A 25422-nucleotide genomic window follows, 5' to 3' on the forward strand; every position below is an offset into this window, starting at 1 on the left:
GTTGCAAGTCTCGCATTGGATATTAATCCTGTTACTAGTCAGTAAATCATTATCAATGTAGTGGAGTCTTGATGTGCATGAATGTGATTTATTCTGCAGCACTTATTAGAGACTTGTAAGTACGGTTTGAATATAAATGACAAAGTGAGCTAAAAGAAATGGATATGTTTGATAAGAGTTGCAAAAGCATTTCCTTTGCTCTGGCAAATGTGTCCGGGAGCTTGGGTTTGGTCAGCATTTCAGTGAGGAGTTGCATTCATACTGGAAAATGGTTAAGAGCAATATCATTATTTTGGAATGCATATTAATGGTGCAGCAGTAGGTGGAACGCCTTAGCAACCCACAAGCGGCAAGAGGAAGATAGTGCAAAAGCAAGAGCCTTTAGGGTGGAGAAGAAAAAGAATCACAGAGTTAATAATCTAGTAGACAAACAGCATTGGAAAGGCAGGTGGAGGGGGCAGATATCAAGACAACCCAGGCTGCTCTTATAATGTCTTACCGTGCCTCTGGCTTTTTGCTTTTCTTTTCTTCTTTTGAAAAGTGATTCTCTCAGTTTATTGTCTCTTGGAAATAGTATCTTGGTAACATAAAGCTAATTCTGAGCAGTGGCCTCTCAGCATTGTGCAAAATAAGTCTATTGTTAATGTTAGGTGATGAACCTTCAACTAAGATTAGGCAATCCTTTATCAGATATTATTTGCACACTTGTAAAGCTAATATCAAGGTTTAATTTTGAAGATGCAGGAGTTTGTGCTTGCGCTGCTTACCTCCCCCAGTCCCAGGCTGGCGAGAGCAGAGGGAATGAGAGAAAAAGAGAGACTTTGTCTATGTTCAGATGTTTCTCAGTGTTTTGTGGATGAGTTCTGGCACTGCAGATAGGTTTTGATATTAACCCTTGTAAAGCTTGTGTGAAAATATGTATGCAGTAAGCCTGCAGCTTACGCACATTTAACTTGTGCATATTCAGCTTTATGCACTTGGAAAAATAAAAAAATAGAAAGGGGCGGAAAGGGGGTGGGCATCTGGGGGGAAAGCCATTGCACCCAAAGTGTTTCGGCTTTAGGTGTGATCCCTAGCCTGTAACCTCTGCCTAAATTGCGTGCTTACAGTATTTTAAAGTGTGCATTAAAAAGTATATATTGGCCAGAAATAATGTACAAAAATGCACTATGTTAATGGAAATTACTTGCAAAATGTTTATAGTAAAAAGGTAAAGGGACCCCTGACCATTAAGTCCAGTCGCGGACGACTCTGGGGTTGCGGCGCTCATCTCGCTTTACCAGCCGAGGGAGCTGGCGTTTGTCCGCAGACAGCTTCCGGGTCATGTGACCAGCATGACTAAGCTGCTTCTGGCGAACCAGAGCAGCACATGGAAACACTGTTTACCTTCCTGCTGGAGCAGTACCTATTTATCTACTTGCACTTTGACGTGCTTTCGAACTGCTATGTTGGCAGGAATGTATATAGTAGAGACAAATTAATACAATGATGTATAAATTAGCATAAATATGCAGTACAATGCTAATGGACTTTTGCAAATACTTTTTTTTTTTGCAATTGCAGACATGTGGAAACGTGGTGTACGGAATTTAAGAGAAACTGAAAGTGACAGATTTATTCATTCTTAGTTCAGTCCCCCCATTATATAATTGGACCCCCAACTACTTAACCCTCCATACGTTGAGTGTTATGTGTGTTCTTGAATTGAAGGCAGGTTCAGATTTGAATTGAAGGAAGTGTTCAGATTTAAGGCAAAAACAGATCCAAAGCACCCAGGAAACTTACTACTCATGAGTTCTGGCAATCAGGATTTTCCTTTCCCTTTCCTTTGAATCCAGTTGATTGATAGGAGGGGCAGGGCTGCTTTCCGCTGGCCACAGATGCTCAGAGACAAGCCCATAGCTTCCACTTGTCCTGCGTGACCTGATCCCTCTGGTTTGCTTCAGATCTCCTGTTGCTGAACGCATTACGTAATAGAAGGAGCATTTGTCAGTGACTATAGTACGTAGCTGCAGGCACATTATGCACAGAGGGAGGGAGGGCGGGAGGGAGGGAGAAGGAGGCTTCTCTGGCCCCATGTTCCTCACAGCGCAGAGTGAGGAGGAGCTGAAGACAGGCAGGTCTGCTGCTGCTGCTGCTGCCGCCTCAGCTTCTCTGAGGGGAAGTCGCTGCTGGGTTTGGACATGGTTTCATTCATCATATGGGATACTTGAAGAGGAAAAAGAGAGAAACTAAGTTGGGGAAAAGAGGATTGGCATGTGGAAGAAAGCAAAATGGAAGGGCTTCTGTCTCCCATGAGAACCAAGGTAAGGAGATACATTTCAGTGCTTTCCCGGGGAGAGGAAGTGTGTGGAAGAGATGCCTCAGTTTTTGTCTATTGTGAATCTGTACTTTTGATTTAGAGGAGGACAGCCAGATAGCTGAAAGGAGGAGAAACCCCTCATTTTCCTCTTCCTCTGCTTCAGAGGGATTCCTTTGTAAAGGATTTCTCCTCAGCCGCTCACACTTTCCTGTGGGTTTCCTGTCGGGATGCTTTTCATTGTGTTGTGTGGGAAGCAGGGACTGTGCGCACCCGGGGAGCTGTTCACTTGTGGGCTGTGCAGCTTTTAATGATTATTACTATTACTGCTATTTGTGGAGGAACAGCATTTTTTCAGACAGCAGAATTGCAGATAGGCAAGGAATCGACATGGCTTTTGTTTACTTCTATCTGCTGCAAAAGCATTTTTGTGTGAAAGAGACCAAATTTGCGCTGGGAGACTGTAAAGGGTGCAAGAGGACATGCTCAAAGCGGGGCTTTATTTGTCCTTTGAGTTTTATGCTAGAAAGCTGCTCAATGATTTCTTTTAATGCAGTGAGGTTTAAGAAATAAAGAGAATGCCATAGTAGTGAAGTTTGTGTTAATCTTGATTTTACATTTACAACTCGTGGTGGCATTTTGCTGAGGTGAAAATGCTGGTGGTCCACTAGTCATGTTGACATGCCTCTTACAAAGTTTGTTGAGTGACTGATCTAAATAAGGTGGACTAATACTAGTTGGTGTCTTTTTTTGTTTTGTTTAATGCTTTATAATGCGCTTTATAGGAATGCTGTGAGGAAGGGCATTGCTGTCCCTATTTGAAGAGACTTGAGACTAAGCGATAATGACTGGTTCAAAGCCACACAATGAACCATACAGTGGTAGAGGCAAGACTTGAACCCAGCCTTCCAAGAGGCAAGGGCTAAGCTGCTTTGGGGGAATGGGCACACCAATGCACATGCACCTCAACAAAACCCCAGCATGGGCCCATATGTGCATTATGTGTGCGTGTACATGGGAGAGAGAGCCACCTTGAAAAGTCCTCTGTCACAGTTAATGTGACCAAGAGACAGAAGTGTGTGTGTGAGTGCTATGAGGTTGGGAGTCGGGTTATCCTTAATGTCTCTGCCAGAGTTCTCTCAGACGTGCCCATGGCCTGCTGTGTGGAACAGAGTCAGCAGCAGACAGAACTGGCCCCAGGCGCTCCTGCAAGATACAGGTCCTGCTGTTCACAATGCAGGCATTTCACTAGTGCTCACACATTTGAAGCTGTGTGTGTCTTTAGTACGCTGGATTTATTTTGTTTAGCATGGATTGCATGCAGTTCAAAAGGATTGTTGACTTGTCTTAACACATCCAGCTTTTTGGGAAGAGCCACGTGGACCCTGGTCTCAGAAACCAGGCAGTGTGTAGATGCCCATGCAGCTGACCACATGTTCAAGCCATTCCTAAGACTTTGCTCACATCAGTTTCCATAGTCAGCAGACTGAAAACAGAAACAGAAACAGAAGAGAGCCAAGGGAGGAGAGGCTGGTTTTAGCTATTCTGAGCGAACTGTATCAAACAACAGCTCTTTCTTAAGTCACTCTGCCTCCAAACTACATCATGTCTCCCCTAAGATCGGTTTATCAGGAACAGTGTTTCCTGAACCAGCCCCACCTCATGTCGCTTGATTTCCCTTAGCCACGAGGCTCCTCCTCATCCCCCAACTATACACCTCCTGCCCCCTCATTTAGCTATGAGCTGCCCAGGGGAGGAGGTTGGCAGCGGTGGTCATGGAGAGGTAACGGGATTCTCCCTCTCAGCTGTCGCCTCCCCACCCTCATCGCTCAGGACAAGCGCCGGCTCCTCCTCCTTCCTCAGCTCAGCGCCAGCAGTGCTGGTGGGGAAATAGAGACATTCCAGGACCAAATCACAAAACAGGATGGCTTCTGTCATTCTGGGACTGTCGCTGGAAAATCGGGACACTTGGAGGGGATGCAGTCTGATACATACACCTCTTTGGTGATCAAGTGGTGGGTTGTTGCAACCCATAGATGTGGGTTTCACAAACACCCTTTTGAGAGGGAATGAGAGGGAGTGGGAAAGGAGGATGAGAGAGGGGAAGAATGTGAGAACAGGAGAGCTGTAGATAAAGACAGGAAAGGAAAAATTAATGCAACAAATAAAAAGTGGGTCAAATATTGCTGGCTATTGAGGAAGTGCAGCACAATGAGCCTGGAAAGGTTCAAGGCCACTGAAAGAACATAGATACAAATGCTGCGGGGAAGAAGCTTAATTCCTAGAAGAAAGAGGTGCTGGGCCCCAAGTTCACCTGCTAGAAATGCCACCCGCTAGAATTGAAACGCTTCTGCCCAGTCTCTGATGTGTGCAGAGACTCTAGTTTCTCAGTGATGTCGGAAATGCACTCTGCACCAGGGGAACTTGAGCTATTTTTATTTCATGTGCTTCAGCCCTGTCTTCAGCCATTGAGAAACCTCTGTCAGGAGTGACCTATTGCACAAATAAAGTCCTGTCTTTCCACGGCACACCGTTGTTGTTACCACAGTTGTTATGACTGCTGGCATTAAATAAATGATAATTACAGTAGCTTCAACAGCATTGAAACAGCAATTTAAAAAGATAATACCCCAAGCTATTCATATAGACATGCAACCATGAATAAAATATTGTTTTTCTGAGTGGGTGATTCACCAATCACTTATCCTAATAGAATCTGATAGGAAGCAAAGTAACACAGCAGTGAATTGGTCCTTTAAAGGAAACTATGGAAACAGCAATCCACACCCTTCACTATTTGGTCTTTTTCAAACAGGTGCCAACAAGCCAACTCTTTTCATGTTGCCTTTATAGTCAATTTAATTACAAAGTATTATATGTATGATATGTTATACTTTCGTACAACAACATAGTCCAGTGATTAGGAAAACAGTGTGTGGGTGTTTCAGTTTTGATTTTGAGTCTGGTAATTGTTGTCTAAAAGCTTGGGACTAAAATTAATTGATTGATTTTTGTTTTGTTTTGTTTTGCAAGTACATTCTTTCTATTCTTCAATAACAGGCTGTGTTGCCGGAGGCTTTTAGGAAACTAGGCTTGATGTAGTAATCTTGGTTGAGAAAATGACAAAGAATATTATGGAGGAGGGAGAACATGGGACAATTATATCTTTTGAAACAATCTTAATAGGGCAATGCTTTTCCACCACCATTGTGACTGTTTTTCGATTTAATAAAAAATTGCCAGTATTCTCAATTTACTGTTCTCTATGGACAAAATTATAATAGTGTTGGTGATAGTTCCACTGTATGCTCATTTGTCCATTTTCTTGAAATGGTTGCCTGAGGCAAACTAGCATGATACTGGTTCGCCATCTGGTTAACATCATAATTACTATTTGCTGTAAGTATGATATTGGGGCTGGGTGTCCTTTAATAATAAATATTTTCTGGACCACAAAATGGACAGTTACGTGGAATAGGAATCAAAAGTGGACAGGTGTTATGTTACATTGATCAAGTTATTTAATGAAATGTGAGGATATGTTGATACCTAAATAGGAAAAGCAGATGATATCAGTTCCAAATAGCTATTTTAGGGGTGTCCAAGAGCTGGCTTTTTCTTACAGAACCAACCCAGAAATGCTGGCACCCCAAGCCCATGCCATGGAGGTCTGTTGAAACGTCTACCCAGGGCTCTGTCAGAAGTGCTGGGGAGGGCACAAGACCCGCAAAGGCATTCCAAAGCACTGCTACAATTGTTCTTTGCACGGAGCACCCCAGAATGTTTGAGCAAATGAGGAAAATGGTCCATTTAAATTACCTGAGCACTCATCCCCCCGGGCCAAGGGAACCCAAGACCCACCAGAATCTTGGAGGCATTTCTACTTGTTTCTTAAAAATTACATTCCATTTTTTGTAGGGCAGGGAAACATCAACTTGCCTAATAGTGTTGTTGTTGTTGTGAGGCTGAATGTAAAGCAGTTTGTAAAGCACTGTGTACTTTTAAAAAATCTAGGCAAATACTATATAATAACGATGATGATATTATACTTGGCAGTCACTTTGCGCTTGTACAAATAATTGGGATCAAAATTAAGGGAGGAGAAGGGAAAGCTGACATTTCTTTCTGTGGAACCATATGGGGAGTGAGTATAATGTATATTTTTAAACTAATTTGGGTTCTCTTCAAAGTACTTAGCAGATGGCAAAAGCAAATGCTTGCATTTCATGAAAACCCAATGCAAATCCTGTAACCAAAAATGAAACCTTGTATTTCCCTGCTAGTGCGTTAGAAAAGGTGAAATCGAGTTTGGGGACATTTCTTAGTTCATATTGAGAGTGTCATACAGTCCTGGGCTGCTGTAAGTGGAAAAAGCAAAATAATAATAAGTGCCTTTAAAAATCACTCATTTGTCCACCTGCAATCCTTTCTATTTTGTGCTTCGTCACTCTGCACTGGTGGCTTTAGCAGGGGTTACTGGGATGCTGGATTGCAACCCTGGGCCCACGTTGGGCTTTCTTTGTTTTCAAAAATCAAGGTCACAGAAATGTATCTCAGTTAAATTACTCATCTACGTCTCTGTATCATTGCATTGTTTGTACAGTTTGTGTGGTTGACAAAAAGCATTATTTCTGACTAAAATCAGAAGCCTGATTATTCTAGAATGAAAGGGAATGGTGAGCATGGTTTATGCAAAAAGGTCTGTTAATTCTTGTGGCTAACTAACTACAGTGGTAACTTGGTTTATGAATTTAAGCTGTTCCGGAAGTCCGTTCTTAAACCAAAACCGTTCTTAAACCGAGGCGCGCTTTCCCTAATGAGGCCTCATGCTGCCGGGGCCCTTCCACCATTCGGATTCCGTTCTTAGACCAAGGTGAAGTTCTCAAACCGGGACACTATTTCCAGTTTTGCGGAGTTTGTAAACCGAATTGTTCTTAAACTGGACTGTTCTTAAACCGAGGTACCACTTTATTGCCATGTTTTCAGTAACTGGGTTGTATGAAGAAATACTTTTAAAGTTGTTGATCTGTCTTGTATTTGGTTCAGGTAGGTAGCCGTGTTGGTCTGACGCAGTCTATATATATCTATATATCTATATATCTATATCTATATCTATATCTATATCATCTATCTCTATCATCTCTATCATCTCTATCTCTATCTCTATCTCTATCTCTATCTCTATCTCTATCTCTATCTCTATCTCTATCTCTATCTCTATCTATAAATTGTCCAGTAGCACCTTAGAGACCAACTAAGTTTGTTCTTGGTATGAGTTTTCGTGTGTGTGCACACCAAGAGCTGGGATTAATCTCCGCAGCCCTTGAGCTCCCATGCCTTCTTTCAAAGTTCAGCCCTAGATCATGCGATTGATGATGGGACCAAACTGGAAGATGGCGGCTGTAACAACTTCTCCTCCGTGAACCCTCCTGGATTACAAACCTTTTATAGCCTTTTACAGCCGTCTTTATAGTTGTTTTTATTAGACTTTTAAATTATTTTACCTCTGTCATGTGATTGATGAAGATGAGTGATCCGCTGTGCATGTCTGTTTTCTCACTTACAACCAGACAGGGAGGCCCTCTGTCTGTAGCTCCACCAAGTGCTGGTCTTCCTTCTGCCCTGCCAGCCCCAGCAAGCAGGCGCTGAGAGAGGATGTGACTACAGTTGGACTGGTCTGGCCAGGAGTCCAAAGCCATGAACTTGGTGGTGTGATCTGGAGCCAGCCATGGTCTCGCAGGGGGTTGTGAGGATCAAATAGGATAACCCTGTGTATTCCACCACCCAGTATTGAGAAGAATGGGATGCAGATATGATGAATTATAAACGGATATAAATTAGCCACTCTTCTCTAAGTGTTTGTTGTCCTTGGGAGACAGGGAGGGAGCCATGCCCTTCCCCCGTCACTGGCCAGTTCATCCTCTGCCTCCCAGGAAGCTAATTGTGGCAGAAGGGGAGTCTGTCCATCCTCATCCGTCAGCCCGTGAAGGAGCCACTGCTCTGAAGCTTGCTTTCCTTTTCCCTCCTCATTCCTTTCCCCTTTTGTATTATATCTATTAGCTTGCGGGGTTCACTTAACATTTATTATACATATGGTGTATAATAAGGCTTTCATCCAGCCTTGAGGCCTGGCACTTCCTTGATTATAAACTGGGACAAATAGGCCCCTTGTTTTCTGCTGATTTCTTTATATGTGTTATTTCACAAAGAACATATTTCAGAAGCAGATTTCGTGGACCAGTAATTTGTTTGGTCAGTGGTTGCCTCACTGTCTTCTTATGTTATGGCTACTTAATAACATAGTGACAGTTGTGAAATAAAGTGTGGAGGTAAATTGCACATCAAACAGTAATTGCATTATACCATGTAATAGTCTTAAGCACATTAAATCATGGGCCCTTAATGCATTTATACCTCAGGATCTTAATAATTGGCACATAAATATGCATGAGGTTAAGGAGAAGGGGCAGGATGTGGTGGTTTGATGGGCTGCCATGTGGAAAATGAAGTAGTTAAACAGAAGGCTCCATCAACATTGCGGTAACTTTTTTCAGATTGGTAGATAAGGATTGTACAAACTGATAAGTCAGTAAAGTGAAAATGCCTGGTTTGGGGATAATCAAACGTAATTGGGAGGCAGATCAATATTGTGTTACTGTTCCGTTGTTCAGTGGGACTCTGTAGTTCTGTGCCTCTTGGGCAGGGCCGGCCCACCCACAAGGCAAGGTGATGCAACCGCCTCAGGCAGCAGGATCCACAGGGGCAGCAGATCTGGCCTGCAAGGAATGCGTTGCCCACTCTTGTTGCTGCAGTGGCAGCCATAGCTGTTTTGCCCTCCTTGGAGGCCAGATCTGTCATGTCCTCTGCAGCCCCCCCCCCCCCCGCATGCCTCCTCTACAGCAGCCTCTTGGTAAATAGGAGGCCTAAGGAGGAAATGGCTGCCCTCTCCTGGGTCTCCTAGGGTCTGCATCTACCTTTGATTCCCACTTCAACCATTGGGTAAGGCTGATTTGATTCTCTCCCTTGTTCCCAAGGTAGATTTCCATTCCCCACCATTTTGTGGTTTGCCTCAGGTGCCAAAAAGTCTTGAGCTAGTCCTACTCTTGGCCCATATCACAAGGGATCCATGGCTGCCACTGACCCATGCCACTTCCTCAGTCGCACGTGGCGTGTGGGGCTGTCGCTGTGTTCCACTTGCTGGAACCAGGGATGCCACAGATATCTGCGCTTTTCTGCTTCCGAGGTGCAAGCTGCATATCTGTCGTTCAGATAAATGCTCAGACAGGCATCAGGTTTAAGAATGTGATTGTGAGGGAATAAAAGGGATGGCTGTCTGCACCATCTGCAGGGCAATTAAGTTATTGGTTTTGCTTCTAAAGTGCATGCAATACACAAAAAGTGCTCAGGTCTGCATTAGTTTGATATGCTTTCAAACAGGAGAAATGATGTACAATTAAGCCATTTGTGAGTAAAAGCAAAATACATGCAAAGTCAAACAATGATTGGGGTCTGTGTGGCTAAATTATAATAATATTGGTGTGTATGGGCAGGGTGGATTCTTGACCCAGCAGAAAAATGTTCCAAACATGCATTGCCAGTATGCAGGAAGGCAGCAACGTTTTCTGATTCACCTGCTACAACTTCCGTAGAGAAGTCTGACTTAGCTGTGTGTCAGAACATGGGGGAAGTGGACTTGAGTCTGAAAATTCCTCGGTTTACATCCAGGCCTTGTTGGCCATTGGAAACTCTCCCTGGTGCTGTGTCCACTAGTATGCCTGGCATTTTGCTCTGTGGGCTCCTCTACAGGACCAGAACTGGAGATGCCTTTCAAAGTAAGCGGGGTGTCCTTCTCTTGATCACCCCCAAGGAATCCGGGGTCCTGAAGAGAAGAAGAAGAAGAGTTTGGATTTGATATCCCGCCTTTCACTCCCTTTAAGGAGTCTCAAAGCGGCTCACATTCTCCTTTCCCTTCCTCCCCCACAACAAACACTCTGTGAGGTGAGTGGGGCTGAGAGACTTCAGAGAAGTGTGACTGGCCCAAGGTCACCCAGCAGCTGCATGTGGAGGAGCGGAGACGCGAACCTGGTTCCCCAGGATTACGAGACTACCGCTCTTAACCACTACACCACACTGAGAAGCATTGTTTGCAACGTTTGCCATTCTTGGCAGCACACCAGCCATTCAACCCCCCTTGATTGTCTTCTTGCTTTGCAAGGTCCATTTGCATCATTGAGAGGAAGAATGGGGCTGCCTTCCTTGTCTCCTCCTGCTTCCTGTCTGAGGAGTCGTATCCTAGGGTTGGGGCCCAGACACTGTAACATTACACAGCAGCTATTTCAAAGGAGGCACAAGAATGAAGGCTTATGCTGAGTTAGAGTTGGCGCTGAAACTTCTCCTACAGTGAAATTTGAGAAGATGTGGAGCTTCTTTCCCCCGCAAAATCTCCAAGGAATTTAAGGGGAAGCAAAAAGAGCAATGTCACCTGTCAATGAAAAGACAGTGCCATTGATTAGACTCCTTACAGAACAAGGGAAGAGGACGTTGCATGTGTTTGCTGGGATTGAAGGTGCCACGTTTGGTGCCTTGAGACACACCCCAAAATGGAGGTTTGCCTCAAGTGTCTAAGCTCTGAGGACCTGCAGAGCACCTATGCTTCCTATGCAATAAAAGTGTGTTAGAGCATTTTCTATATTTTGTCTTGTGAGCAACTAGACATTTTTCTTCTCATGCCATCTTTGTAGATCTTGTTCAAGTATAGGCTCTTCCTTCATCACAAATCAGTGCCAATCTGATTTTTAAATAAGTGCCAAGGGTAAAATTCCTTGGCAATTCCTGTCAATGTGCCACATACCAGTCAGTCTATAAACTTGGGTGTGTCTTTCCTCACCGCCTTTTTCTATACAATTAATCACACATTCAGTGCCAGCTGCAGGTCTTCACATAGACAATGCTACCTCCAGTATTGTTATAACATACATCCCCCGCACTGCAGGCTTGGAGGAGTAAAAGCAGCTGTGCAGAAGAGAGAGTAAGAAAAGTGACACATAAATGGTAATTAGTTTATTTCCCTTGAAAATTCTGCCTTTTAAAATTTTGTTTTATAATCTCCGGCCTCTCACAGCACCTCTTAATCCCCAATGCTTTGCCATCAGCAAATACTGCTGGCAGCAGCAGGAGAATTCCAGCTTCTTTGCTCTTAGCCTTTTCCAAGGCTTGCTGCTGAATTTGCAATGAGCACCTGGCTTAAAAGCATGCAAAATGAGCTGGCCCAGGGCTTCCTCCCTCATCTTCTTTGAGAAAAACAGAAAGGGATTTTTTTGAAGGGGGGTGTTGCTTGGTGATTCTTTTTTCTTCCTTCCTTTTTTGCATTGTGCTGTTTTTTGTTTGTTTGTTTTGTCCTTCAAAGCTGCCGTCTCCTTCTGGACCATCTCAAAGGGCTGAAAGAACTTTCAAATGGACTTTTCTTCTCTCCCCACAAATGCTCCCTGACTGTAAATGGAAATTAATTATCATTAATTTCACTAATTATCACTAAGCACTGCATCCACAGATAATGAGTTTTTAGTGTTGTGTACCAAAGAGTTGAGCAGAGGTTGAGCAATAAAAACTGTAATGTTTAGATACAGCACATAAACCTCTAAATGGAGCTGTTTTGTATTACCAAATCTTATTACCATTATCAGTTTATTTATAGGTTCTAGGATTAGCAAAATCCCATGTTGGTGTTTGTTGCTGAGAACCTGTTTTTCAATTAATCTGTTAGCCTTCTAAAGTGTCTTTGTAGTTTGAATCTCCTCTAAAGAGCTCAGCATGGCCTGTGAAGATTAGAGATGGGGGAGAAATTTGATTTAGGTGAATCTACCCACTATGCACTTTGTGAAACACAGTTGCCCTTTAAAATTTGCACTTTTCTGAATTTTGCAATGTAGTTCTCCAGCCAAGTAATATGCACAGAAATTCATGCGCTAGAGTAAAATCTGCATAAGAAAGCATCTTTTAGTGAAAATAACACAAAAAATGCATCATATCAGGTAACATTGCTTTGCATAACTTAGCAATACCTAGGAAAAAATATTTTACATTATAAGCAATCATGATGAAACTGTGGCATTTGCTCCAGAGTTGTGTGAAAGTTGACCAGCCTTATCCGCTAAGTGCCACTAAGTGCTGTAATATTAAAGAGCCTCTAATAACCGGGTGCGGGGGGGGGGGGGAGGTAGCAAAAGGGTAGGTAGATAATTGCCTTGATATCCTGTTTGTCAGCTTCCCAGTGGCATTTTACTAGCCAGTGTTGGAAACGGTGTTGGTGAACTTTGTCAGATCAGGCCAGTAACTTCTTACATTCTTATTGTGCTTTAGATTACCTGTATGCAGGCAGATTAGATTATGAGGTATTCAATTATTCTAATGCGTTTCCCCATCACTTATCAAAAGAAGTCTGATATTTTTGAGGAGCAGATTTGTTGCACAAGACCTCCAAGTCAGTTATAAATGTGCAAACTGAACCTGTTGGTATGCAAATGAACCCCAGCCCAAAATGGCAATGGTCTGGAAGTGCCCTGAATTAATCTGGAGTTAGTGTTTTAATACCTGCATTCCAAATAGTTGTATTCTAAATCTTACTCCAGCACCCATACCTCTCTAACCCCTTCTGGAATATGAGTGCAGCATGTGTTGAGGAGCAGGGCAGAGCAGTAGCAAGGTCAGGATGTGAGGGGGTGCCCCTTACAGGATTCCTGGAATAGTTGTGCCAGTGAGCCTGCCCTGCCCTGCCCTGCCCTGCCCTGCCCTGCCTGGTACACAGCAGGGATGCTATCCTGACCCTCCCCTTCAGAGTACTAGAACTCACAACACCAGTTCTGCCAAAGGCATCACACAAGGCAAGTGGCAGGTTACAGGAATGAGCTGGAATGTGAGAGCTTACATTAATGTGAGAGACATGGATTCAACAAGCAACACACATTAATCCTATACCTGCCTTCTGGCGGGCACAGTTTCAGTGGGGTAAATGGCTGGAGCCCCAGGACTGGGAGAGCAAGGAGGCCCTCTTCAGGTAGGTTGCCCCGGTAAGGTTTGTTTGCACTGGTGGTGAATCTCCATGTCCATGGTGAGGGGAGACAGGGCTGTCTTGGCATCAGACTTACCATTAGCTACTTCCCAGAAGGGATAGGCTCTTGTCTGACAGGAGGAAACCAAGAACTAGGCACCTGCAGAGGGACAAAGGTAGAAGATTTCTCTGCTGATGCACTTAGGCCCTTCCTGTGGTCCAGATCTCCATCCCCCAAACCACTGGGCCACTCCCCAGGATCAGACACCTCCAACAGCCAATAATTGGTGTCCACTGGGACCCTCCTCAAGGTCTTCCAGTGCCCATTCTCTGAGCTTCTCCCACCCCTTCTCCAGATCTGACCACTTCCACCATGGGACGCATGGCCAATGCTGCTACTGAGAGGCCAGGTCTGTGGCACCGCTGCTCCTGCCAGCTGCTTCCATTTAGGACTATGCCAAGGTGGTTCTGCTGCATGTTCTTGGCCAAACACAGGGGTTTTAAGCAGAGGTTGGATAGCCATCTGTCATGGATGCTTTAGTTGATATTCCTGCATTGCAGGGGGTTGGACTAGATGACCCCTGGGGTCCCTTCCAGTTCCACAGTTCTGTGATTCCATGGGAAGGCTAGATTTAAGCTGTGCGCAATTTGGTGTCTTCCTATTTATTTATTTATTTATTTATTTATTTATTTATTTATTTTCTATACCGCCCTATATCGGAAGGTCTCAGGTTAAGTTATATTGTCATTGCCCATTCTAGCATATAATAGGCAAGTACTCTGGATGCTCTTGAAAGAGAATGCAACCAATATCCCATTCATGTTGGCAGAAGAACAGTATTATACAGAAACCAGAAGCTGTGATGACCAGTGACACTGGAGGCTTCTGCTCCAGTCCTGAGCAGTGTTCATTCTGAACAGAACATAGCATTTGTACAATTCAGGTACTTAATAAATAAGACTTTCTTCTCGTATAAATCCGCACAAGAATACTTAACATTTCTATGTTGGCGAGAAGGCGTTTGTCTCCCTTATGGTTCAAAGCAACTCATGTGCGTAGTTTCATTAATCTTTGCAGCATTTCCAGAAGATTGTGGTTAAGGCAGTGGGATCTTGGTCAAGCTCGTGAGGTGGTCTCAGAAAGCTACAGTCTCTCAGCCTTTCTGCTGCCACCTTCATCTGCCATGTGGGGATAATAAAAAGTACAGAGTTTTTGTGAGGAAAGCTCCATTATAGTGTTCCATGTGCTATAGAAAGCCTATGCAGCATTGCCTAAAATGAGCTACTGGGTGTGATTTGAACCACAGTCTGCTAGATTTTCCTTTCCCACATTTACAGCACAATCCCCTGCATAGTTTACTCAGGAATTAATTCCCCCTCTGTTCAATGGGGTTTACTCTCTAGGAAGTGTGTTTGGGATTAGGGATGGGCAAGCCTATCAGTTTTGGGGTTCTCTCAGTTTCTCATTTTTCCAATGTTAAGTCCAGTTTTCAACAATTCCACATCAGTTTGTGTTTTTATTTTTTTATCCTCATGAACCAGCATTTTGGTGCAAATTTATCATAATAGCATGATAGTATGCAGTTCCTCCAAACTTCAGAACAAATTCCACAATAAAATGTATTTTTTGTATGTTATTTTTACCAATATTTGCTTTTTTATGCACACATTACCCTAGTGGTTGTTTTTTTTAATGTACACATTACCTGGTTGGATAACTGAATTGCAAGATTCATAGAACTGTGATTTTTGAAGCATGGCTGTGTTTCAGTTATTGTAGTGTTTCAGAAAGTGCAAATTAAGTAGGCTCACCTTTAAATGTGAACTGAATCGAACTTCTCCTAAATTCCTATTTGGGATTGCAGTATTCCTAAATGCATTTACTAGGGAGGAAGCCCCAATGAACACCATGGAACTTAGTAAGCATGCATACAGTTACACTTCCAGCCATTGCTACACCAGCTCTGTCCACAGTTTCATTGCCTTTGACTAGGCTTATGCGAATTTACACCCTTTGTAACCTAGGGATAACACCATGCAGATCTTCCATCCCCCTTCACTCTGCTCTGTTATTACGTTGAAATTCAGTTCAGCCCCTGACTGAGGTCTTGGCCTGCCATACCCACTTATAAACAAATCTGTTTGAAAGTTTAATTACAAGCCTGGCTTCATTGGTAAGAAGCAATCTTCTTTAATTACATGCTTTATCAAACCTGGTGATTTAGAGCTGTATAATAATTTCTTCTAAAAGCACTGGGCTTTTCTCTAAAATTTTCTAAGGGCTATGTTTTTTGAAGCATGAGTAGATCTCATGTGTGTTTACCATTTATGACCACCTTGGTTGCCATGAATGACTAAATGCATGAGTGTGGATACCCTCATGAATACATTTTGTGAAGGTTCAAAAACTCAGAAATAAACCCAAGGGAAGGAGACAGAAGGCTTGGCAATCACCTAAATGTGTTTGTCAGCATTCATTTGTGTATGCCAGAGGTGAGTATGCATCATATTTTTCTGACATTCGCAAAATGCAGCTGAGATTGTCAACAGTGGTCCAATTGGTTTCAGACTTCAGGGCATAGGTCTGGAGGGACCCAAAGGATGACCTCTTTGGAGGTTCGGTTCTGGTGCCCCTGCCCAATGAAGCAAAGAGCCATATGCACAAAGGGGTCTGAATAAATACGGTAAGTACAGCACCCCAATTTCTGTGTGAGGGTTTTTAAAAATGTAAACTGTAGTTGCTTTAGTCCATGTTCAGCTTGCAAAGCAACATGCTCTGAGCACCACTGCAATGGCACGGTAGATGTGGATTCAGCTACTGCTGGATTGCACAATGTAGTGATAGCGTAACTTTTTCTGCTCGTGCTGAGATACTTCATTCACAGGTCGAAAAGGAGAGAGAGGGAGACGTCTGAATTACTATGAGGAGCTTTTGAAGGGGGGGTAAGATGTGTTTAAAAGCAATCCTGGGATCATAATAGTGAAATATTTATTCCTCCTAGTGATACAACAATAACAAAATGATATTTAGGGGAGGAAATGGAATAAAATGCAAAATGCATTATTAGATTTGTACCTGTCTCCTGGGTATGAAAATTACTTGTAACAGAATACTGCTGCTGTTGTTGCTGCTACTACTGTGAAGAAGGAATAAGCATACGGAAGGTCACATACACAAATTTCATTCCTGAAAGCTGATACTTTTCTAACCTCTCGCTGTTCACAATGAACCTGTCTAAAAGTGCATTGTACTTCAGAAACAGTAACCTAATTCACATCAGGAAAAGATCTCACAAAGGGAACAGAGAAGACTTTATTTTAATGCTAGTTTGGGATTCTAAAATGATGGTTTTCTTTTTTACTCTGTGTGTTTCTCCCTCTAGAGAGAATCTCCACATTGTCATGGCTTTTCACTGGTAAAATCTCTCACCACCGCCACCACCACTACTTTAAAGCTATCATGGCTACGTATTTTGTACATGCAAGTGCATGCAGTGGAGCCTCTGTGTCTTTTTATTTTAAGAAAAGCAGCTTTGAGGGTGGATCAGTTTGAAGTAGAGAAGTGTTAGGAGGGATGGATGCTTCTCATTTTCTGTAAAGTATTCCAAATCACTCTCCCCACCCACCCACTGGCTTCCCTGAGAAGAAAAAGGTTGTCAGGCTGCTCTCTCCCACTCTTCAGACTCCTGGATTGGCTCTTCTCAGCTGGGATGTGGTGATGCTGAGGTGACCATTGCCTGTTCCAGTTGCCTTAGAACTTGCTCAGTCCAGAAAGGTCTCCCAGCCTTGCCTGCTTGTACAGCTGTGCCCATTCAGTCAAACAGAGCAGATGCTGCTCAGTTTGCACCTTGCCACCCTGGATACTTTACAAAATGGTTGGCCTAAACCCTGAAGCAGAATTAGATGGCCGAGTGACCAACATTTGAAAATCCAGGCACAGTTCCAGACCGGGGGCTCTGTGAAGATGGTAGCAGTTGGATAGACATCAGAGTGCCTCTAGTCTCTAGATTTTTAAACAGAGCTGATGGGAAGCTCAAGTATTTTTCTCCCCCTGACCTGGTGTTTCTGCCTTCGTCAGCCTATTTTATCATAGCTTCAGACCATGGCAGTAAACTCAAGACACCAGACTGGTTTCAGATTATAAAGTCAACCATGTTTTAATAAGCCATAGTTAGCTTAGCATTGTCTAAGAAAAACCAATAGAGATATAAAAGCTATATTTCCATATCAAGCTTGATAATGCTTTAGGTGAAACGGATTGGAGCACGGACAAACTGCTTTGTGTAGATAATATCTCTAAGCAGTAGGGTGGTGGAAGCCTCTCATGAAGCCCTACAGTTGGTGGATTATAGAAGGTTCTGGGTCAAACAGTTAACTATAGTCTAAACGTATCTTTACTGGTGATTACTTATATGATCCTTCGGACTGTTTGCTAAAATGTCTCATTGAGATCAGATAATGAAAGTATGATGTAGACATTTTATTTATTTAACAGTATTTTAAATCTACTTTTCTAGGCAAACCCATCCAAAACAGCTGCCAATAGTTAAAACTCCTACAATGGGTGAAGAAGGAATATACTGGGTGGAATTCAGTGAAGCATTAAGTGGTGTTTGTGCGTGTGCAATGGGACTTCCTCCTCTCCTCCTTCAACATCCTCCCTAAACCCTCTGAGTGGATTCAGGGGGTGCACAGTGAAGAGGGGGAAAGTCCCATTGTGGGAGCAGCCTTGCTCTGTGCACAAAACATAGTTGAGTTCCACCCACTATCAATAAAATCTAGTCAAAACAAAATAAAGCAGTGTAATAGGACAATCTCATGCCTAGAAAGCTTTTATCAAAAGACATTTTTCCAGAGCCTTCTGAAATCTCTGCAGCATTTCCATATGATGCAGATCTGAAGAGAGAGAATTTGAAAGCTGTGAGGGCTCCCCGGAAAAATCTTGTTCCTCGTGGCCACTTGAGGAGCACTTCATTGATCTCAATGTGTGACCCAACAAATAGCTTTGGCCAAAAACTTTACAGGTTGAAATCAGCATATAAAGCATGCCTCTCCCATATCAGTCTCTGCAGCGGTTTGACTTGACCCGCAAAGGAGCAATCCTCCATTGTCCACCAAGGCACAAAGATGCCAATAACACGGGGTCCAGAATCAGACTGGCAACCGTTGGAGCCAGTATATGAATGATGTGACCACTTTGCCCTCATCAGGCCCCTAACAGCTGCATTTTGGACCAGCTGAACTTTCTGAACAATCCTCAAAGGCAGCGCCAGATAGTAGTTTAATCTGGATGGAACCAGGATATGTGGCCATTGCTAGAATAGTCTTGATCTAAGCACCCACCTGCTAGAAATCACAACCCAAAGAGTTCAGTGGAGAGTCACTTTTAGAAACCAGCCCAGGCCCCCTTGGCAACCTCCTCCTCTCAGTCATGCTGCCCACTGCCTAAGATCAGCAGAAGAGGTCCTTCTCTGGGTCCCAGCTAGAGTGGAAGCACATTTGAATGGGATTGGAACCTTTTCTGTGGCTACACACAATTTGCATCCAGTTTACTTGAATGAATAAAGTAAAACACACAGATGTAGTTTTGTTATAAACATTATTAAGGGACTTTACGTAGTAACAGAAAGCTTTCGGGTATCATGTCATTAAGAAACTAAGTGCTATCAAGTGCCATTAAGAGTGATTAAGTTGGCTAATTAAAATAATATATGGACTCTGCATGACTGCTTGTATCTGGTGAGCTGCTCTGATTAGCCTTATGAACCTCACTACTATGAAAACCTGTGTTTCCAGATTTCTGCATGCAACAGACAGCGAGAGGGAGACAGAGACAAGCAGACCCAAGGGGGGGGGGAGAGGGGAAATGCCTGCATGACCCCCCCCCCTCCTTTAGGGCCCTTTGCCCCTGGCATTTGTAAGAGTGGGAGATGCTGGTGCCAAACAGGAGCCAGGAGGCAGATAATTTATGCTGGAGTGTCAAGTGGTTCTGTAAGATCTCCTGCTTTGTTATCTCACTTCTCTCAACGAACAGGAGAAGGAAAGGGGCAATGGGGGCAGCAGGCAAGCTGGAATCAAACCTGTCAAACGTCAAGTCACCCAACCTCTTAAGCAATTTTGGAACAATACGCTGGAGCACGGGAACTTAGCTCACAGAAAACATGAATATTTTTAATCACCTATGCAGTGGTTTTCAACCAGTGTGCCATGGCACCCTGGGGTGCCTTGAATGACGGTCGGGGTCCCTCTGACTGGCCTCTGTCCCTCTTTCCTCCCCTCCCTCCTCTGATGCCTTCTCGCGTCTCTGCCCCCCAAAGGCTTGCACAGCTGTTTGTTGCAGCAGCCCTGGCTACAAGTTACCCAGGTGAATTGTGTCTCTGGGGCTGGCCAGGGGGTGCTGGTTGCCAGGAGCTGAAGCGCCCTCGGAGTAGGCAAACAAGTGGGCGAGGGAGCCCAGTCTGCCAGTCCGCCAGTCCTTGCTGTTGGGAATGGACAGACAAGTCCCAGTTCCCTGTGGGGCAGTGTGAGGAGGCACCTATGGGGGGGCAGCTTAGAGACCGGGGGCAGCGGCAGTGGCTGCCTGGAGGACTCCCAAGGAGAGGGGGGAGGAGAGGAGGCTGAGGGAGGGTGTTCGAAAAAGGGTGAGGGGCTGCCAGCTCTGCAGGCAAGGGGTGACATAACTGGGATCCTGAGCCCCACGGGGTGACACAGAAAGAATGTACTTGGTCAGGGGAGACATGGACTCAAAAAGGTTGAAAACCTCTGGCCTATTGTGAAGAAAAATTGCCACACCTGTTGAGAGTGAGTGCAATCACTCATCCATCATTCAAATACACAATGAACCAAGACTGTTAAAATATCAATAATATAATAATAAAAAAATGTAATTAAAGCAACACATCCCTTAAAGCAAGAGACTCAGGTTGAGAGATCAAGGGAATACCTGCTTAAGTAGGTGCATCTTAAAAAAAAGGCAGAATGGCAACAAAGTTGCAGCCACTCTTATCATGTGAGGGGGGGGGCGGACTCAGTGGCCCTTGGCGTGGCTTCCAACCCTGTGATTCTAAACCTGATTTTGCCTGCAGCATCATTATGCCACTACAGTCCCTGATTGTTTGGAATCAGTGCTGGGGAGAACAGTAGCATTTTAATCTAAACAGTTCACCCTTAGTAGTAGTATTAGTAGTAATAGGCCATTTCACAATGAAGAATGTTCCAGTGCAGATATATAGCACAGTCCTGGTTTTTTAAAAAAGACTGTGTTTGTTTTATGCAAGAGCTGTGAAACATTTGCAGTAGTAAATTGCTTTTAGGGCATACGCTACTCAGGACAATTAAAATAAATAGGAGGAAAGCACTGCTAATTGTCCATGAGCTAAAAATAACACTCTTATGGTGCATTTCTGCCTTTATCATGCTTTTTCATCTGGGTGTAGGTGTGTCCACAATTTCCCTTCTACAGGCAGGTATCCAAAAGACACCTGCCATTTTCATCCCTGGCCAAAGACTCTATAAAAATTAATAGGAAACAACAGCCTGGAGTTTATAATAGAGAGCTATGGCACTGCTGGAAGACTGTTTTTTTTTAAAAAAAACATATCATTCTGTATTAAATTTTATAGGCTTTTACAATGATATTGGCTCTAAGTCTGCTAATTTCAGTGAAGCAATTCAATTTCTTAGCACCTTGAGGACAGGAGAGGGGTTGTAGTGGCCTGAGGGAGGACAAGAAGCGTTAACCTCATGTTCCCCAGGCTGTGTGCTGCAAGAGGAGCTGACTCATGCCTTCAAAAATCAAAGCACCGTGTTGGGTGTATCCTCCACTCTGCAGGTGGGGGAATGATGCAGCCTTGATCCCACCTCTTACAGCCGATTCATGGGCAGATTCCCTGAGGCTACAGCAGATACTCCCAGAAGCAAAGACAAAAACGTGGTCCCATTCTTGATCCCACTGGATTCAGTAGGATTTGTTCCTGTGATAAACTAGATGTTGGAGTCAGTGCTTGGATGCTGCTGAAAATGCCCACCAAACACACCTATCTCACAATATTCTCCTTTCCTCTTTCCTCTCCGGCTAGCAGGGGTGGAGGAAGTTGCCTGAATCAGGTTTCAGGGAAGGGGAAGGGGGTCTGGCGGTGGTTTCCTTCAGTGGTAGCCAGGCATTTATCATGGCCAGGCTGAAGCGACTTATCCAACACCATCCGTGAGCATTTTTACCCAACAAGGATACGAACCTGGATTTCCTGTTTCAAAACTCAACACTCAAACCAGTAAACTGCAGTGCTTAATTCACAAACTTTTTATTATTATTATTACATGAGAAGTATGTAAATGAGAATAGGTGTAAACAAATGCCTATCTGTCAATTTTGGTTTCTCCCAGTCTCTTATTTTTCCAATTTCTTTACCAGTATGTGGATTTTTTTCTTTTTTAAAAAATGAAAATTTGTTAGCATTTTAGTGCATATTTCTCCTTATATACACATTTTTGCAATCGATTTCCCACAATATAATGCATTTTTGTTTGTTATCTTAATTAATATATGACCTGGGTTATACACTGCTTAGAGTTTTGTTTAAATATAAAGAATATAGATTGCATCAATCAATCAAGCAAGCAATCATTTTTGTGACCATTTCAGATTGGAAAATTTGAGGAAGTGTGGATTTTGATGGATAAGCAGTGTTTTGCTTCACATACTTCTTTAGGAAGTGTGATCAAGGAAGGTTTGCATTAAAATGCAAACTGAATCAAATTTGTCTTCCATCCTTACTAAGAGCACCGTTATCCTAGACACACTTACTCAAAATATAAGTCCCACTGTATTCAGTGGTTTTTACTCTCAGGCAGCCTGCCTAGGTTTGCAGCCTTAAGAGCACAACTGTGAGACTCACTTTCGTTTTACATTCCAGAAACAGAATGCAGCCATAATGCTGCCTTAGTCATTGCAGTCCAACTGTAGTCAAGAGGAAAAGCAGAGAACCTGACTTGGAGTGCTCCTGCCTTGCAGCAAGCCTTCCTAAGCTAGGAATGGGGAGCCAGCTGAATGATGCTTGTGTCCAGCTGCTCTTTCAGTTCACCCCAAGCCCAGTTCTCTGCTGGCTGACCCTTGCCTTCATGGAGATTGGCTGGGCTCCCAAAGTTCCTGCCACTCATTTGAGGATGTATCCCACTTGGAAGAGTTGTGCATCACCCATAATGTATTGAGCTTGGAGTAGGGCAGAATACCAGGGAGATTAAAGCTCAATATGCAAAAGAGACTTTCAAGCCTGGGCAGAGCTTTGAATCAGAGAACTTTACTGGGCTGCTGCAACTGTTATCGGAAGCTAGCAGATAGAGCTCTAGAGGGAAGCTCTTGCATTTCCTGGCTATCGCACTCTAAATTAAAGGCAGCCTCTGGCTTTTGGGGCGAGGCACCATTTTGCCAACACTGAAGTCAGCAAATTCTAAACCATTCCGGCTATCTCAAATTGTTTGCAAACTGGGTGAAGATGTTTGTGGAAAGTGATGTGTTCTCTGTTGCAAATTCCCTGATGCTTGCCTGTAGTTTTAATCACGATATTTAGAGAAGCTCACTGCTCTAAACCCAGTTAAATGCAGCCCATGGTGTCGGGTGCAGGACTGCTTACCAAGTCTTCACATTGCTGCAATGAAACGTTCTGATGTGTGTTATGTCTTTGGACAAATATATGATCACGTTGGCAGTGTGTGTGAAAGGGAAATGCACATTTTGTTTTCTTCCTCATTCTCTTAACTTTTGCTGTTTCTTCACATACAAAATATATTTATGCACACAACTGCACTGAGGCAAGCTGGGGCAGCAGCTGGCAAGAAAGTTAGGGTAGCTCTTCACCACTTGAGACAGCAGCTCAGGTGGAACCTCGGAAGCTTCCTTCCACTGAGCAAGAGCCTTGGTTCATCTCCGCTGACAGGCAGCGGCATGCCTGCCTTTCAGAAAGGGCACAATTCCCATTTCCACCTGGACTGGATGCCCTGCCATCAAGCAGGAGGAAGGTCTGTAGCTCAACACAAATAGATCTGCAACAACCAAGGTGATGCAGACGTCAATTTCAAAGAGGACCACACATGGGGCACCTGCTCTAGAACAGATCTGCTCGTGAATAAACCAGGAGGAGAGGTGCTGCAGTGAATGTTCATTCTCTGAACCTTGGAAGGAGCATTATGGAGAAGGTAGTATCTATTGAAGCGCCTCAAAACATAACCCAAAAGAGAGGAGCCTTCATAATGGGCATCACCTGAGATGAAGCTACAGCCTCTTCCCTGCTAGATCATCCTGGGACATAGACTTGTGAAAAACAACAGATGCACCTATAGCTTTGCTATTTTGTTGGCAGTTCAGAAATATTGTTGCACAGGGAGCAGTGAAGCAGCTGGATGACATTAGTAGTAATTGCTTAATACTGTCATCACATTTGCTTACATGAAGGGAAAAGCAACAGACTATCAATCAGAGGGCAGAATATTCATAGTCTGTGATCCTAGTAAGTGCCTTGGAGTGTCATGGCAACAGTCTCACCAGAGAGCTCTTGATTGCTCTATGCTGTGCTACTCATAGTGGCACCATTCCTCGATTAATTTTAGTTTTAGTTTTAAATGCCATATCCAATATTGCTGCTTAATTTTGTTTTAAATTTAATCCAAACAATTTCTCACTCAAAGCTGTCCCTTTTCTTCCAGCACCCATTTTATAGTTAGGTATGGCTTATCTATACCTATAAATGGTTGAGATCAAAATTGTAATTGATTTGTTAAAGCTGTGTGACTAGCCAGCAAATTTAACTTAAATTTTACAGGTCTATTAACTGTTAATTATGATAAATGGTTAATCTGAAATTGTAAAAATAAATAAATTGTGCTTTTCATAATGGCATTGTTTACTAATACCTATGCTTTCCCCACGAAACCAGGTCCTATTATTGTCACCAGGGTTAGCAATAGCTAAGCCTTCATGTTCTTCAGAATAATTGACTCACAGGATGAAAAGTGGGCAGCAAATTCAGCACTGCCCCTCTGTGGGAAGTGCAAGGTCATCCACAGTTCAGTCTCCAACCCTTAGCACCCTCTGCCACCTAGACTCCAGTAGAGTTCTATGTTTTGATTTCCGAAAGGCTGAGTCCTCTGATAGGGCAGTGGGGCAAACTAGGAGAGCTGTCCCTGGCAGGTCTAGGCAGAGGGTCTGGGAACAATCACTTACTTGAACCAGCTCTGAGGTTCACCAGGAGTTTCCTCCCGCTCCAGGATCTGAATATTAGATGCATGTTTAAACTGGTTGGATGAGTGAACTAATGGATAGTTGGCAACTACTAAGGACAAAATGCAACAAGCAAAATGTAGGAGCAGTCAGCTGCACTGCATAATAATTTAAAGATTTAATGCTGGTTAAACAGGAAACCTGATTCATAGAATTGTAGAATTGCAGAGTGGGAAGGGACCTCAGGGGTCATCTAGTCCAACCCCCTGCAGTGCAGGAATCTCAGCTAAAGCATCCATGACAAATGGCCGCCCAACATCTGCTTAAAAGCATCCAAGGAAGGAGAGGCCAATACTTCTAGTGGGAGTCTGTTCCACTGTCAAAAGCTCTTAGTATTAGAAAATTATTTTTGATGTTTATTCAGACTCTCCTTTCTTATAACTTGAATCATTGCTTCAGGTCCTAGCCTCGAAAGCAGGAGAAAACAAGCTTGTGGTTCCCTGTATTTACATTTTCCATGTTAGGCTGAGAGAGAGAGATTTGTAGCCTGGTGAGATGTTGGACCTGCTCTCTTAGTCCAAGTTCAATACATTGACACAGCACAATGCTTCATGTTCAGTGATGTGCCCTGAATTTGGGGCTCACCCTCCGCTTCCTTCTGAAGAACAAATGGGAATGACAGTAGGGATGTTTGACTGCCCTGATACAAATACATTGCTGTATAGGTGATAACCAGCTTCAGCTGGTTACTTTTTCAGTGTGACACTAGCATGAAAAATCCAAGGATTTACATTCTTCTTTAAACAGGTTACCAGTAGCAATTATTTTACATTAAGAGGCAAAATCCTGATCCCTGTCTTGCAG

General features: G+C 43.5%; 1 protein-coding gene across 3 annotated transcripts in view; it reads left to right on the top strand.

Moving 5' to 3' along the window:
- The window catches only part of FRMD4A (FERM domain containing 4A), a 418655-nt gene that overhangs the window by 60646 nt on the left and 332587 nt on the right, over positions 1-25422 (top strand). The window contains exon 1 of one of the 3 annotated variants that reach the window (XM_083701337.1): positions 2096-2306. The exons of the other annotated variants lie outside the window; for them this stretch is intronic. Coding sequence (XP_083557463.1) covers positions 2274-2306 — 33 coding nt within the window. The 5' untranslated portion in view covers positions 2096-2273. Of the gene's footprint in view, positions 1-2095; positions 2307-25422 lie in introns of those variants that run through there. 3 annotated transcript variants of the gene reach the window in all.

Source organism: Podarcis gaigeae (genome assembly GCF_964106915.1).
Source record: "Podarcis gaigeae genome assembly, chromosome: 10".
Taxonomy (NCBI): domain Eukaryota; kingdom Metazoa; phylum Chordata; class Lepidosauria; order Squamata; family Lacertidae; genus Podarcis; species Podarcis gaigeae.